Genomic DNA, 16,254 nt, shown 5'->3' with positions numbered 1-16,254 from the left:
AAGTTTCTTTAAGAGTGGGGTAAAAGTGCTCTAAATAAATAAATGCTTTGGGGAAACCTTGGGTTTCCTTCCCAGACTGCAACCATGTGAATCAGGGTTGGGGAACCTGTGGCCCCCTCTCTATGTTGTTTGACCCAAAATCCCATCAGCCTCTGCCAGAATAGCAAATGCCCATGGACTAATGGGGCTGTTGTCCAACATCATCTGGTGGGCACCAAAAGTCCACATCCAAGTCAACCTTAAATCCCATTCAAACGGCAACAATGATTTTTTATGATCCATATAAATAAATCTACTTGGCAAAAATAGACACTGCCTTAGCAGGAAATCCTGTTGGCATCCCTGGGAATGAGGCAGCCTGTGCAATAGGGATCTCCTAGAGCAGTGTTTCCCAAACTTGGGTCTTCAGCTGTTTTTGGACAACAATTCCCATTACCCCTGACCACTGGTCCTGCTAGCTAGGGATGGTGGGAGTTGTAGTCCAACACAGCCAGAGACCCAAGTTTGGGAAACAGTGTCCTAGGGCATTTGCAAGTTCGTGAGGTTTTACAGTAGAACCAAAGGTCACTTGCTTATTACTCCTTCTCCTGGCCATGCCCCCCCTTCAAAACAGAGCAAAGCAATTCTGTCAAAGCAAAGGAGAGAGAAGAGAATCAATGCAAAAAATCTACTTAATTGGCAGTAACGAGAAACGAGCCAGCCCACTGGCCCACCAGATGTGCCAGGTAAACCGCTATAACCAGCAACTGTGATCACTCCATCAGCAGCCACAGGATGTGGCTTTTTAATCACCGCAGTGACAACATTATTAGCAACAAAAGAAGCACCTGAACTTTCTCAATTAGCAAGCCTGTGGGCTGGGGATACACAATCCAAATCAAGTAATCTAAAATAATTACCACACCTAGATTCTCTAAGTATTCAGAATTAGCAAGGCAGACTGGAACCAATACCTAAAGCAGCACAAGGAAGGAAAATCGTGGGGAGAGGGTGTAAAAAGGAGTGGGCAAAACATTCACTGTCCCACCAATTTTAACAGAAGTGTTGTTATTCAGATTCCTTATGGTCAAAGCATCTTGTTGAGACAAAAAGAAGTGCTGAGCTCTGGGTGCACCTTAGGGCATAGGCTGACCAGAGGGAAAATGGAGGGAAAGTGCTCCCCCCCACACACAGTCCGTTCCCTGCTCCCCATTGGTAGACCCCTATGGTCACTTGAAGGAAAGGTGCTTTTCACAGGCTCTCCCTCCCCTATAAATATACTTCCCCTCTTCTGTGCCCCCATCAAATACTGTTCCCCTCATCTGGATCCATATCTATTGATTGTGCTGCAGTACCACCAACTTCCTTAAATTTAATACAATGGTACCGAAAGGGCTGCTTTTATCGGATTTCTATGCTAGCTTCCAGCATTACCAGCTTTTCTCTCTGTCTCTCTGACTACACCCTCACCACACATCTAAAGCACATGTCTTCCCCCAAGAATCGTAAGTTCATTAAGGGTGCTGGGAATTGTAGCTCTGTGAAGCTCAAATTATTGTTCCCCAGATTCTTTGGGGGAAAGCAGTGTGCTTTGAATATATGGTCTCTCTCACTCTCTTCATCGAAAGCACATGACTTGGGTTGGCCTACTATAGGTATTCCTGCTCTAATATGGACCTTGGCTACTTTTACCTTTTTGTAACATAAAAACATCACACAAGTGAGACAAATCACATAGTACTTTCTATGTCACCTTGCATAAAAGCAACCCTAGACATGTCTGTTCAGAAATGAGTCCCATTGAGAGCAATGGGACTTTATTGACAGGTAAACCAGTACAGCCAGAAATAAATTACAGATGGTGGGAGAGAATCTCCCCTTAACTACCCTTTAACAACTCTACTCCTGAAAACAGAAAGCAAATAAGTCTGCACTCCTGTATGAGTGTTTATCTATTGAACACAGTGGGATGTACTTATGAGTTAATATACCTAGGGATTGCTCTGTGCACTGCATTAAGAGGTAACAAATTCACATGGGAGTCACCTTGAGTATGCTGTCTAATACCATCCATGTAGACCTCTACCTCTGGCAGTGCCTAAATATTAACAATGATGGGATAAAGAGTGAGGGCAAAAGTCAACATTTTCATTACTCTTCCTCCCCCTTTCCCCCCTATATTTTATTAGTTTGCTAACTGAACCCCTTCTGGTCACCCCACCTAGTTCCATGCAAGTCTCCATCCCTTTGAACAAGAAAGAAATCATGGGGCTTTGATAGAGACTCTGGATAAAATTAAGAACTTCAAACTCCCAGGTTTTTCCCCCCCTTTTTGGGAGCAAAAGAAAAACAGATGTCCTGTTTGTTAAGTATAAATAACTCCGTACGTTGAAACCTTTCTTTTACGCTGCATTAAACTTTATTTAATGCAGGGTGCCCCCTTCAACTGTAAAAAGGCGGAGAAGGAGCAAACTCAAGGGGTGACAAAGCCCTAAATCTTGTTCTTTCCCCTCTAGGGAAACAGAAGAAGACAGGAAGGAAAAGCTTTCAGGCAGATGAAAGAACTTTGTGGATTCCTACCAAGCTCGTGGAGAAGGATGGGCCTTGTCAACTCAAGCCCTGGGCCAAAGAGAGTTTTCTTGGCAGGACTGAAATATTTGCCTTTTTTTATGACCCCCCACTTAAAGCACTTCCATGACAGGCATAATAAAAAGAAGAGCACCTTTGATGCAATCCATCAAGCACTTATTTTTCTCCAACAGCCCTTCTCCAATACTCATGGGACTGGCACCTTAGCAGAACTTTGGTGTGCAATGCCCCAATGTTCATGTGAGTTGACACAGGCACTCTGCTGGGGAGTAACAAGAAACCTCGTGGGATTTAGTACTTACGTGAGCACGTAATTGACGCTGACGATGCAATGAGGCCGTGAAGATCGGCTGTTGTGGACAATGGTGGCGTAGCTCTGCACCCAGACCCAGCCACCTTGCTTCGCCAAGAAGCGGTAGTATTTTGTGGTAACTTGACCTTTCACTAGCACTGAAAAAGAAATAGAAGGGCTGATTTATTTAATGAGCAGTTACTCCATTTCTGTTTTACCTTCAAAGAGGAACTCTAACAAATCTCTACAAGGGCTCCATTTTCTTTATTATATTTCAGTGATTTAACTTGTGCCCTGCTTTTTAGAAAGCTCTGGGCAACCAGGTGGTCTCTTATCCAGAACTACTTCCCTTTCGCTTCAACAAAGTTGAATAGTGTTGAGTAAGACCAATTAGAAGTGAACTCGGAGGGATGTTGTCGGTGTTTCTCAGCAAAGAAATAGAATGTGGTTTTACCAGTCCTCTATATTAGTGTTGATGTACATTAAGGTCATTGGGCACATTATGTCTTTTCAAGAGTGGCACCTCTCCAGACCACCACATCGACTTACACTGTGGTCCTCCATAAGTTGTTGGACTCAACCTCCCATCAGCCCCAGCCAGCGTGGCCAAGGATGGTGGGAGTTGTGGTCCTCCACCTATTTTGAAAGAAGCCGCACTTCCCATTATAATTCTGACCAAAGTGGTGGCAGATGGTAGAAACGTAATGCTTTACTGTAAGGGCATGGCAACTCAAAAGCACAATCAATCATTAACAGCAAAAGTCAGTCTACTTCACAGCCAGGGTGTCAATCAAATTTAAAATGAATCTCTGGCATGTGATTATTATGTTACAGGAGTTCACAAGTGTCAGCAGTTAGATTAAAAGGCATTCTTATGGTCTCTAGTGAAAATGCCTTTTCCTGGCAGTCATGAGAGAGACAAAAGGCTTTGTAGTGTCTACACTACTAAAGAGTTCAGCTGTCATGACCTCCTTCTCTGTCAAACATCAACATAGCAATTCTGAAAGCAGACTGAGCTACAGTTCTATACACACTTACCTGGGAGTAAGACCCACTGAACTTAGTGGGAATTACTTCTGAGCAGCCATAAAAGATTGTACTGTAAAGCTTCCTAACTATGAATTACCAAACTTTAACTAACAAATTTGACACTGTCTTTGTAATGCAGATATTGAGAGCTCACCCTTGTCCCAAATTTTGTTAAATATATTAGAATTTAGACTGAACACTCAAAATCTGAGACTCAGAATTAACAAAATATTTTGCAAGCCTGCCTTTACCATGTTTACTTAAATGTCTCATTGTTTTCAGTGGCGCTTTCAAGTCAGCGTGTACAGAATGGCAGCAATTAAAAGTGCAACACACATTTAAAGCTATAGACTTATAGATTTAATTAGGATGGGTCCCAAAAGCTGTGGACCATAACCAAAACAACCTGGATTAATTGGATTTAAGACTTTTATGTTGCATTCATATGGCCAGAGGTAATAGAATAAATCAGACCTCCTCAGAGAGGATGATCCCCTATCAGATCTTTGATCCCCTAGCACTGCAGTGCAGGGCAGCTCAGGGGCATGCCACGGGAAGATCTAGAAGGTTCTAGCGCCGTACCAGCCACACCCCTGCCACCCCACCTACAACAAGCCCAAGGTAAATTTATGTCCACTGAACTGTCATAAACCAATCCCCTTTCATCACCTCTCCCAAACTGGGAGTTGTGTGTGTCTAGAAAAGGGCACAGGATTGCACCATTAAACTGCATTCTGTGCCCACTTACCTGGGAGAAAACCTCACTGAACTCAGTTGGATTCCCTTCTTTGTGGAAACGTGTAGGATTGTGCAGTTAAAGTGACACAAAACCCCAGTCCTTCCTGTGCAGTGTCTCCAACTTAAGAACAATTTCGCGATCACTTCTATTTAGTCTGAAGTCTGCAGTAGCAGGTAGGGCTAACTCTTTGTGTGTTTTGGAAAGACATAACCCACCTTTAACAGTACCCACTTTCCCCAGCAAGGAGATGTAGTTACAGAATACCTTTCGCCAGCTGAATTTCTGTCTCTATCACAATTGCAGTATGTATTACAGTTACAAGCACGGAGCTAGGAAAGAGCAAACTAAGCAGCAAGCCGGTTTAAGCAGTGATGAGGATCTGCTCTGGAAAAGTGCATTCCAAGCCACTAACATCAGATGATTCTTTGAAGCCCTGCCCTAAATTAAAACGAACCTTATAGGATTCACACCCTTGTAAATATAATTAGAATCAGGGACCAACACACTGAAAGAGAGAACCCAAAATTAAACGTTGGCAAGGAGGTAGTATGGATTTCCCATCAAAATCACTTAACAAAAATTTAAAAAATTGTAATTGATTTGAAGACCAAACCCGAAGTGTTCTTCTGTTAAGAAGTTGCATTCCCACTCATACCAGGCTTGAGAGGCGATTTCTCACAGCCCTTTCTCAAACCATGTCATTTATTCAAGCCAAATCTATTCCATCACCCACCATTAACACATCATAAAGCAGTTCAGCAGAAGGCATGAGGGAAGTGCATATCCTTTGTTGCTTTCTAAAAATAAACCTAGAGGGGTGGAGTTGGGTCTCTTATTACCTTAATAGGCCTGAGATTATTTTGGAGTTAAGGAATGACATGGGGAAACTCATCTACACATCCCCCCTCCTACACAAAAGTCAAGTTGATTATCCATGAAGCACATCTATTCCTTTAGCTTGCAGTATAATCAAGCACCATAGTGGTGGCGTGACCAACGCAAAAGAGGACCAGGGCCTCTGTGCCTTACCATCACAGTGCAGGAGAGGGGCTTTCAACAGGTATGGTTTGCAAGGCGGAATCCCCAATTTCTGCAAGATGATGACAAGGTGCAGGAACCCTGGTCCTCTTGGACTCAGATGGAATCTCAACCCCTAATCCCAAATACATCATCCCTTCAAACTATGAAAGAAAAGATACCCTTTTGTCAAGTGGAGTGCAAACTGTCCCATCGTGTGCTTAAGGCAGGCATAGGCAAACTCGGCCCTCCAGATGTTTTGGAACTACAACTCCCATCATCCCTGACAACTGGTCCTGTTAGCTGGGGGTGATGGAAGTTGTAGTCCCAAGACATCTGGAGGGCCGAGTTTGCCTATGCCTGGCTTATGGTTAAAGGGCTGCGGTGGAGACAAATTTGCTTTGTGTTGGAGACTTTTCCTCCCTGAGGTCTTATGTCAATGGAATGGTGCTTTGGGGAAATGTTTCAATCGTGCTGCCTACTCTTTCTTTCCCCCCGGCTCCCAGCAGCTACCGCAATCCTATGCATGCTTGTCCCCATGAACGCAGCACGACTTCCATCAAGCTTGATTAGGATCGCACGCAGCTACGTGGAAAATACCCAAGTAAGACAGCCCACCAGCCAGCCCACTATGACTTGGGAGTAAGGCCCAGGGAACTCAGCGCGACCTGCCTAGGCGAGGGGCTTCAAGCGTGCTAAGAGGAGAGGCTCCTTACGCAGGTGATGAGCGCAGCGCAAATGGAAAGTGTCGCAGCCGTGGACGTGGTGGTAAAGCGTCTTCTCGATCAGGTCCTGAGGCTCGTAACCGGTCAGCTCGGCTACCCTGCCAGGAAAGAGAGAGACACAGAGAAAGAGAGAGAAAGCCGGTCGGTTGCTTTGATTTGGCACGTCGGTGCTGTTAGGGCGAGGGGAGAGGAAGCCCCGACGCCGACCTACCGGGAATCGAGGAAAATGAGCTTCATATCCAGGCTGGCCCGGAACATGAACATATTGCTGTGCAGCTTGATCTCCGTCACGGCGCTGGGGGGCAGGGAATGGCCGACCGCCACCAGGCCGACGTTTTGGTAGCAGCCGTCGAAGGGAGACATGTCCAGGCTGTACTGGCGGATCTTCAAGTAGCCGCTGCAGTGAATGACCTGTTGGGGAGACACAGAAATCCGCTCAAGTCGAGAGGGCTGTTCGAGTTGCCCTTCGTGGTCAGCGATCTGCGAAACAACTCGCGCGAAAACACTAAACTCTCCGGGACGGAGACTGTCAAACAGTAAACCCGCGAAAGAGGGAGTGTGGGAGCCCCACTCGACACCACGGATGTGCCTCAATGTAGTAAACGCGCAGAGGATCGCGCGGCTGGTCTCCCCTCCCCTCCTTTTCGGTCCCTGTTAATCGTCTGGTTGGGACTACAGCGCCAAGGGTTGATTTTGCGCGCCTGAAGGGGCCACGGCGGCCAGGCAGGACTTTGTTTATCAGTTTACAACCGATGCTTCTCAGGGAAATAAGCTTGCACGCTCTCTTGTGTCTATTTGCAGGCCGCTTTTCCGGGTCCCCATTTAGTTGGTCGTAAGGAGCGTGCCAGCCTCCGAATGATCTTTTCTTTCTTCTTCTGGATCAACGCGCTACTCCCTCTCAGTCATCCGAATGAAACCAGGTGACGTTCACCTGCCACTCATCTTCCTCTGTGATCAAGTGGGGTGCCTGCATCCTCCAACCAACCCGCAATTACGAGGCTTATTATCTACACCTATTGACACTCAGCAGAACGTGAGAACAGTGTAAACTTAAATGTATTGCGTTTGAGGTCTGTGCAGGGCGATTCCCCCCCCCCTTTAATTGCCTCTGGCGAGAGGTCAATATTCATAGGATTGGGGTGCGCGCTTTCACGTGTTTCCGAGGAAGTGAATTTGTTCACTGGGGCTCACTCCCAGATAAACGTGGATAGGATTAAAGCCTTGGGCTGCATCCTATGCCCACTTACCCGGGTGTAAGCTCCACCAAACTCAATGGGACTTAGTTCTGAGTAGACAAACTCTCTCACCCAACTTGGTCGCGTGGTTTATTTGCGATGACAAAATCTATTACTACATCTCTCTGCGTGTGCCCGATATAGATCGGCTGGCAAAACACTTGGAATTACTGGAGAGTCAGTAGGACGGAGTCACAGGGCGATTGCTTGGCAGCCTCCCTTTGAATTACGTGGGCTACCTTGCAGCCGGAGGGGCAGTTAGTTCTCAAGCCTCTCAAGAAAGGCGTCCTCGACAGAATTAGGCACAGCCCGGAAGCAAGTAAAATATCGGAAAACAGGCCTTTCCTCCTTCGGAAACTACGCAATTATTCACACAACTAAATTCCCCGCAGTCGAATATTATGCACGTGATTTAGTGCTCAACAGACTTGCCCCAAACTAAGTTAGCCCCGAAATTCAAGGAGTTTTCTTCCAGAAAACACAAGGCTCTTGGAAAACACTGCAATAGCAATCCTAACCATGCCTACTCAGAAGTAAATCCTATTGAATTCAGTGGGGGTTACTCTCAGGAGTGAATATTGCAGCCCAACAAGGTAAGCTGCTGCGTTATGACAGGCGGGCACTCTGAGGTCTCTTAAAGCGCCTCCCTAGGGGGTTAAACCACAGAGCCTAGGGCTTGCCGATCAGAAGGTCAGCGGTTTGAATCCCCACAATGGGGTGAGCTCCCGTTGCTCGGTCCCTGCTCCTGCCAACCTAGCAGTTTGAAAGCACCTCAAAGTGCAAGTAGATAAATAGGTACCACTCTGGTGGGAAGGTAAACAGCGTTTCTGTGCGCTGCTCTGGTTCACCAGAAGTGGCTTAGTCGTGCTGGCCACATGACCTGGAACCTGTACGCTGGCTTCCTCGGCCAATAAAGCGAGATGAGCACTGCAACCCCAGAGTCAGCCACGACTGGACCTCATGGTCAGGGTCCCTTTACCTTTTAGGCATATCTACTTGGGGGAAAGTTCACCGGGATTTGTTCCTAGAAAGCAGTGTATATGATTGCAGACTTCAGCAAGCCAACACAAAAAAGTCTGTAGGAGAGCAGGGAGGAAGCGCTACCACTGATGTCACCGGACGCGATGGCGTCATCTCCTAGGACGCTGTTGGCCAACCCTCTGTCTGTAAAATAAGCTTTCTTCAGAGAGAAAGCCATCCACTAAGCAGAGGAAGAGAGAGGTGACATCAGCATATGGGGCTAAAGGGTAAACCGGCACCCTTTTTGTTGGAAAATTCCAAAGACCCTTTTTTGTGGTCAACCAAAACGTTAAGCCATCGTGAGCAAGCGATGGAGTCCTCCTGAACTCTTCCTGAGGCTGAATTTTAAAAAGCTGGCATGGTAACTGAAGCCATAATGTCCTCATTGGTCAACTGTGGTTTGGCTATGGGGAGTTATCATGAAGTGCGCCTGCACTTCAGAAGGTATCACTTCGCCACTGAAAATATGTAAGGTAAAGGTAAAAGGTAAAGGACCCCTGCACAGTTAAGTCCAGTCAAAGGTGACTTTGGGTTGCAGCGCTCATCTCGCTTTCAGGCTGAGGGAGCTGACGTTTGTCCACAGTCATCTTTCCGGGTCATGTAGCCAGCATGACTAAACCACTTCTAGTGATGGAAATCAGAGCGCACCGAAACACCATTTACCTTCCTGCTGCAGTGGTACCTATTTATCTACTTGCACAGGCGTGCTTTCAAACTGCTAGGTTAGCAGGAGCTGGGACAGAGCAACGGGAGCTCACCCCGTTGCCTGGATTCAAACCGCAACCTTCCTATCAGGAGGCCCAAGAGGCTCAGTGGTTTAGACCTGAAGCAAGCCAACAACCTATCCTAAATATGTTTACTCTGAAATGCCTTCCACTGACAGCACTAGCTTGGACTTTGGCAACTTAGTTGGGAGTAAGTGCCATTGACCTCACTGGAGCTTAAAGGTAAAGGGACCCCTGACCATTAGGTCCAGTCGTGGCCGACTCTGGGGTTGCAGCGCTCATCTCGCTTTATTGGCCGAGGGAGCCAGCGTACAGCTTCTGGGTCATGTGGCCAGCATGACTAAGCTGCTTCTGGCAAACCAGAGCAGCGCACGGAAATGGCATTTATCTTCCCGCTGGAGCGGTACCAATTTATCTACTTGCACTTTGAGGTGCTTTCGAACTGCTAGGTTGGCAGGAGCAGGGACCGAGCAACGGGAGCTCACCCCGTCGCGGGGATTCGAACCGCCGACCTTCTGATCGTCAAGTCCTAGGCTCTGTGGTTTAACCCACAGCGCCACCCGTGTCCCTACAGCCCCCCAAAATCTCCAGGCCCAGAACACTTACAGTGAGAGCCTATGTGCATTTACTTGGAAGTAAATTCCAACCATTGACCTCCAAGGGACTTAGTCTATGGTAAGCTGGTCAGCATAACTACATAAAAAGAGCCTGCTGGATCAGGCCGGTGACCCATCTAGTCCAGCATCCAGTTCTCACTGTGGCCCCCTAGGGGCCTGTGGGAAACTTGCAAGCAGGGCCGGCGCACGAGAGCACTCTCCCCTTCTGCCGTTTCTAGCCTTCTTTTCTCTATGCAGAGGATTTGCACAGACTTTAAGTCTTACCGAAAGCAATTACTGGGATTTTGAGGGTCTTACTCCCAAATATGCAGAGGATTGCTGGCTCACGGAATAATCCTATGCCTGTTTACCCAGAGGTGAGTCCCGCTGCGTGGGGCTTTCTCCCAAACAAGTACGCAAGGAATCTCAGCCTTCACTGGGATCAAGTCCCAGGGAAACGGGTGGGACTGGCTGCCAAGTAAATGCGCTTCAAATCGAGGTGGAAACATGCAGCGCTACACAGCTCCAACTGGTCCCGATTACTGTATTCAGTGAAGGTTTCAAAGCACCCTTGTCTTTGTACGCAATTCCGGGCGCAAACAGTTCTTTGCTCTGCCGCTAGTTGGCGCTCGTAAGCCCACCTACCTTGTAGCCTCCGCAAGTCAGCCCGGCGTTCCTCTTGGCCAAGACGCATTTCATCCTTAGGAAGAAGGAGCGCTCGATCTCGTACTCTAGTAAACAAGGGGGCACAATGCGCATGTCAGGGAAGAGGCTGCTCTCTGCCGCCGGCCACTGCCTTCCTTCCCACCCGCTGCTTTACTCGGTGAACTTTACCCTGAACGAAATGGGAATGGTACGGCTGGTGGGCGGTGAGGACGGCGGTCATCTCGTCGTGGTCGGCTGGGTGGATGTACTCGTAAATGCTGTTGCCTGTCAGCTCAACCTGCAAGAGGGAGTCATCGGGGGCAGGGGAAAGAAAACAATAGAATTGTAGAGTTGGAAGGAACCCAATGGGTCATTTAGTGTTCAACCCCCTGCTATGCCCATTCTATGCCCAGGGTGATCTCAGCCACCTTCAGCCCCTTAAGCCACTCGACAGAATTGATCCTCTTCTCTCTTCGGGTTCTGGTCTGGAATCTGAAGCACCCACGAAGGACGTCAATTCACACCATGAAAAGGAACAAGGCTCCTTCAGATTAGATGGACAGTTCAGGTTCAGTTGCAAAATGGCATCTGCACCAAGCAATTGGATACCTTAAACCAATAATGGGGTGGTCCTGTCCAGACGTTGTTGGACTCCAGTTCCCATCAGCCGCAACCAGCATGGCCATTGGACAGGGATGATGGGAGCTGGAGTTCAGCTGGGCGGCCACAGATTCCACATCCAGCCTTGGACCTAAGGCTGAGCACACCCCCACTGAAGGAAAACTTATTTCTGAGTAAACATGCACAAGACTGGCAGCAGGTAAGAGGCATGGTTGCCAATCTTCAGCAGGTTTGCTGTGCCTTTAAATGTGACTAGAAATTCAACAGGTGAAGCTTTGCCTGAGCTGTAAAGGGAAATATGGGGAAATTCAGCCAGATGGGTGGGGTATAAATATTATTATTATTATTATTATTATTATTATTATTATTATTATTATTTTGTTAATTGAATGTATATCCTAGTCTTTCTCTTGAAGGAGCCCAGGATGCAAGATGCGTCAATGCTTCATCTCCTTGTCATCACAGAATTCATCATGCACAGGAGCTCAGCCAATCTTCTGAACAGAGATTTCTGGAATTGTACTATGGGCGTGCCAGCGGTAGCATAGCATGGGGGGGCCACAGGAGCAGTTGCCCCAGGCACAAAATTGTTAAGGATGTAAAATTTCAACACCCGGTGCTGCCTCAATATAGTTGCATGCTTCTTTTGCTAGGCTCCATTGGCAACAGCTTCTCCATGTGAACCAGGAAGTGACCTCTCCAGACAACTGAACAACTCTTCTTATCTCTGTGGCTGCAAACTCCTAGACACTGTTAAACAGTTGAATGTGCATGCGTACTCCATCCATTTTCCTCCCACCCACCCCTCCTCATGGCCCTGGGTGCTGGCAACCCACACTATGCCACTGAGTGCCAGCATGCCCCAGGTCTATTCAATTAAACACTATGTGAGTGTTTAATGAAATGGACTTCCAGCGCAATGGAAATGTTGGCTAAGCTCCAGTCCTGTTCATGTTCCTCTGAACCCAGTGAGGCTTCCCAAAAAGTACATCACCCTGAGATCTGTGGATGAAGGGTGGTATACAAATTTAATTAATAAGTGCATTTAGGATCAGGCTCTTAGGATTGCACTGAAGTCATCTTCAATGTGACTTGAAAGCACCACCCTGTGCATGTTGACTCAAAAGTACATCTTACTGAGTTTGAAAGGATGTGCTTAAAAAAACACTCCTCCAAATGAATGGGACGGACTAGTAAATGGGGCTAGGATTTGCACTGGCGAACAGGCTTGGCTTCACCTGCCTTGCTCGCCAGAAGCAGTGGAGGTGAAGTGTTCAGGTCTTGCATGTGAGGTTCCTGGCCTTGAATGCTGCTCATCAAACTAGCTCCCCCTCCCTCTTTGCCTGGATCCTGTGCATGCCTGCACATTCATAGCATACCTGCGACAAACCCAAATGAACAGAGGCGGTTTCGGAGATGTACATGATCTTGCCATCCGGAGCTACCACAAATATGAAACCGTCCAAAGTCTGCAAGGAAAGGGGCAGAAAAGAGCTGTGTGTCAAGTCTGGTTTATGAGATGTTGGTCCTCGCCAACCCTTCTTTGCTCTCTCCTCCAGGCCTTAACAAGTGAGGAGTGAGGAGCAGCCTCGACTTTCAGGCTGCAATCCTTATACACACTTACCTGGGAGTAAGTACCACTGAACTCAGTGGGGCTTACCTGTGAATGGAAATGTATAGGATTGCACTGTCAGGGACAAAAATGGTTTGATAATGAGTGTGAAATACAAAAGACAGGCCTTCATTCAATTGCCATCACAGTTAAAAATCTGATCCTAAATCCACAATCATCCTTGTCCCCAGGGAATCCTTTTCCTGTATTTAGGCTGATGGGATTTGCATGGGGAGAAAGTGGACAAGGAGAAGAACCAAATTTCCTAGACTGTCTTTCTGACCCAACTGTGTAGACTGTATACCTTCCTTCTGATGTGATACTCTCAGAGTTGCTGACCTCACTTCCCACTTCCTCCTCCTTCTTGGTCCCACCTTGGGAGGAGGAGACACCTTTAGTTTCTCTCTCTCTCTCTCTCCCCTAAAGGGGTCTCTCATCTCCAAGCTCTCTTTCAGAGAATCTCCCATTAACCAACAGTTCACAGGACTCTTTGGGGAATATATAGCAGTAGAGATCTGACTTCATCTTGTAGTGTAGATATAAACTCACTCCCTTTTTCAGAACCCTCAGCGGAATTGAAACTATCCCACTGATTTTAAATGGAGTCAGAATCAGTACCGGTGCTTATCTCAGTCGTGCATTGATTCAAACGTTGCTGACGTACCCTTACCCATATTACTATTCTGGACGACATGGTTTTGAATTATATAAAAACACATAATGATCATTAACAACCTTCCAGTATCTCCGGAGATCATATGAGACAGATTGTTTGCCTTGCCCCTTTAAATCACGATTGTCTTCTCGGAAAGTGTCCAGAATCCCAGGCGGAAGGGCCTTTTCTGTCACCTGCTCCCTGGCACTATTAAACTGGCAACGACAGGGGCCGAAATATGACCCCACCCTCCAGCAAATCCTGAAACAGAGTTGCCATAGGCCCACCACTGAAGTCAACGCGACGTTTCCCCTTATTTATCAGGGAGAGAAAGGACATTTTACATGGCTGGGGCCCAACAGATCTGCAGGTCGCTCCCCAGGGGACCGTTTCGATCGCCTGCAAACCTTGTGTCTGGTTCAGGAACTCGTAGGAAAGAGCATCAAGCCCGTGTTTGTCTTCTATCACGAGCCTTCTATAGCCTTCCTTCCCAGTCTGCCGCTATCTCGATTGGGTTGCCCGGGCTCTCCCTACAAAACCTTAAGGAGCTGCATTCCGGACTAGTACCTGCAAAAGGTGAGATCCCAGCTCGCGCCCAACGTTGTCCAGAGGGCTGGTTCGACTCGCGTGTCCCCAGGCTTCTCCAAGTCCTGTGGAGACATCGCCGCGTTATTCGAGATCTTCGGATGAAGGGCGGTATACAAATTTATAAAATAATAGTAATAATAAAAGAGAGACAGGGCACCAGGGTCCTAATGCCTGATCTGGCAATGAGCGGTATATATTAATTAAACAAGAATAATTATTCTGTGGTTTCTACCTGACAGTACAAGGGGAGATGGGGAGGGGTCACGAATAATGAAACTATAAAGATCTCCCCCCTCTCTACTTTCCAGCTCAGTTGCGCTTCCATTGACTGGACTTCAGACGTTCCAACCAGAAACCACTTTCTTGAATGATAATTCGATTGAAATAAATGCGGGTTTATGTTTTTCTGGATTAAATATAACAACCTCTGCTCTGACTCGTGGCCTGGAATGCTTTTGCTTCTCGAATCATTGAAATCCTACCAACTGGCTCTCTGGAAAAAATTCTTCCCACATTCACACATCCGTTTCACACACAACGAACCAATTTCTGGTACCCAGAAACTAGTTTTTCTGCCAGAAATGTGGGGAACAACTAAACCCATTCCCTTTGGAGGGCCCTGGAAAGAGAAATGCCGTGGAAACGAACATAACGCGGGTGCTCAGCTTAGCCACGACTATTCTGTTCAATGTTTAAAAAACATCAAACTGGGTGTGAACAAGCAGCCAGCTCCTGTAAACACACAAACCGTCGTGTGGCCATTCAGCTCTCCGAATAAAATAAAAGAATAAAAGCAAAAGCGGTTATTATAGTTAATAACTTCGTCGCGTCTTTTTTGCAGATTTCAAATGGAGAAAATTTTATTTGGGAGGCGAAGGGCTGCTCCCCAGCCACGAAGGAAGCCTTGAAATTTCCCCTCCTCTGGGCGTTAGTCCTGGTTCTGGAAGGAACGTTATTCGGAGGGAAAGTCATAGGATCGACTTACAAATCCCAGTTAAAACTGTGGGGCTGCATGACGTCTGAGAGCGTCTCCTGGTGAATTAATTCCACCACCTCCACCCCACTTTTCCTCCCCCCAATGGTCTCTTCCAGGCCCCCTGTGTCGGGAATTGTTCCCTCTAGTGGGAAGGAGACCGGCCTCCTCCTCAAGCGGAGGCAGAACCAGGTAAATGATCCGAAAAACCTCCTGGAACAACGCTTAAACGTCGCCTGCGTGTAGGAAAGGACGTTAATGTGTGCGTGAAATCGCGGGTTTTTTTCTTTGTCTGCAACGCCCTTGTTTCTGGCATTCCTCCTTATCTCCCCTCCCTCCACCTTGTTGTCTTTTTCTGACAATACTTCTGAAACGGCTACAGCTCCCGATTTAAATTGAAACCATTGGATTGGACCCGCGGTGCCAAGAACAGTTTATGCCAAACCAACTAGTGGTCACAATCATCAACAACCTCAAGCAGAACCTGTGCGCTGTGGATCCGGGGTGCTTTGCTAAACTAAGACACACCTGAGCTCGAAGTGCCAGTAGAATTACTGAGAGGATGCGGGTATCAAAGGGGGGAGGGAAGGGGTCCAAGGGCGTGGTGGCTCAGCTGGGTTGTGGATCGTATACAACCCCGGACACGCCTCCTCTGTTGCTCATTCAGATTCTCTCGCGCCTGGATTCCAATGCACGTTTCCTTGCAAGTGCCCTCGATGCCGCCTCATCCCATTACACCCCCTAAGTGGGCTTAGAATGGAAAGCAAGCGGCCCAAGAGCCGCCTCTTGTTGTTGATGCAGCTAAATCCCGCTAACGATCGCGCCCGCGCTACGCAAACACCGGGCCTTCTTCGCACAAGCCTTCGCCCTTCCCCTTTCTTCGCCTCCCCCCTCCGGCCCACTCTTCTGCCAGAGAGCCTCCCACGCGTTTCCAGGGACTCGCTCGCGTTCACAAGCACGTGAAAACTCGTGAAAGCGACCGAGCCTGAGGAAACGCGAGGGCAGAAGCTGAGCTAGCTAACAATTGTGGCAGGCGCTCATATAAGATGGCAATTTATACGTTCAGTGCTTTAGCAGTGGTGCTGTAAAACACTGGAGAGGATCCGCTCCGGACTCAGACCTGTCTACAACTCGGTTAAACCCAAGAGCGCTTGAATCTAAGCCGATTGACTGCACATTCTGAGCAATTCCTCTGTGAAGATTACTCCCAGGTA

At 47.6% G+C, this 16,254-nt stretch overlaps 1 protein-coding gene across 1 annotated transcript in view; it reads right to left on the bottom strand.

Moving 5' to 3' along the window:
* SIM1 (SIM bHLH transcription factor 1) overlaps nt 1-16,254 on the bottom strand; it is a 55,818-nt gene that overhangs the window by 18,367 nt on the left and 21,197 nt on the right. Inside the window, exons 3-9 of the mRNA XM_082216633.1 lie at nt 14,047-14,129; nt 12,592-12,681; nt 10,781-10,889; nt 10,592-10,677; nt 6,582-6,781; nt 6,362-6,468; nt 2,871-3,018 (exon numbers count right to left, since the gene is read on the bottom strand). Coding sequence (XP_082072759.1) covers nt 2,871-3,018; nt 6,362-6,468; nt 6,582-6,781; nt 10,592-10,677; nt 10,781-10,889; nt 12,592-12,681; nt 14,047-14,129 — 823 coding nt within the window. The remainder of the gene's footprint in view (nt 1-2,870; nt 3,019-6,361; nt 6,469-6,581; nt 6,782-10,591; nt 10,678-10,780; nt 10,890-12,591; nt 12,682-14,046; nt 14,130-16,254) is intronic.

Source organism: Podarcis vaucheri, assembly GCF_965113315.1.
Source record: "Podarcis vaucheri genome assembly, chromosome: 3".
NCBI lineage: Eukaryota > Metazoa > Chordata > Lepidosauria > Squamata > Lacertidae > Podarcis > Podarcis vaucheri.
Note: the sequence above shows the minus strand (reverse complement) of the source record. Positions and strands in the feature narration are given on the sequence as shown.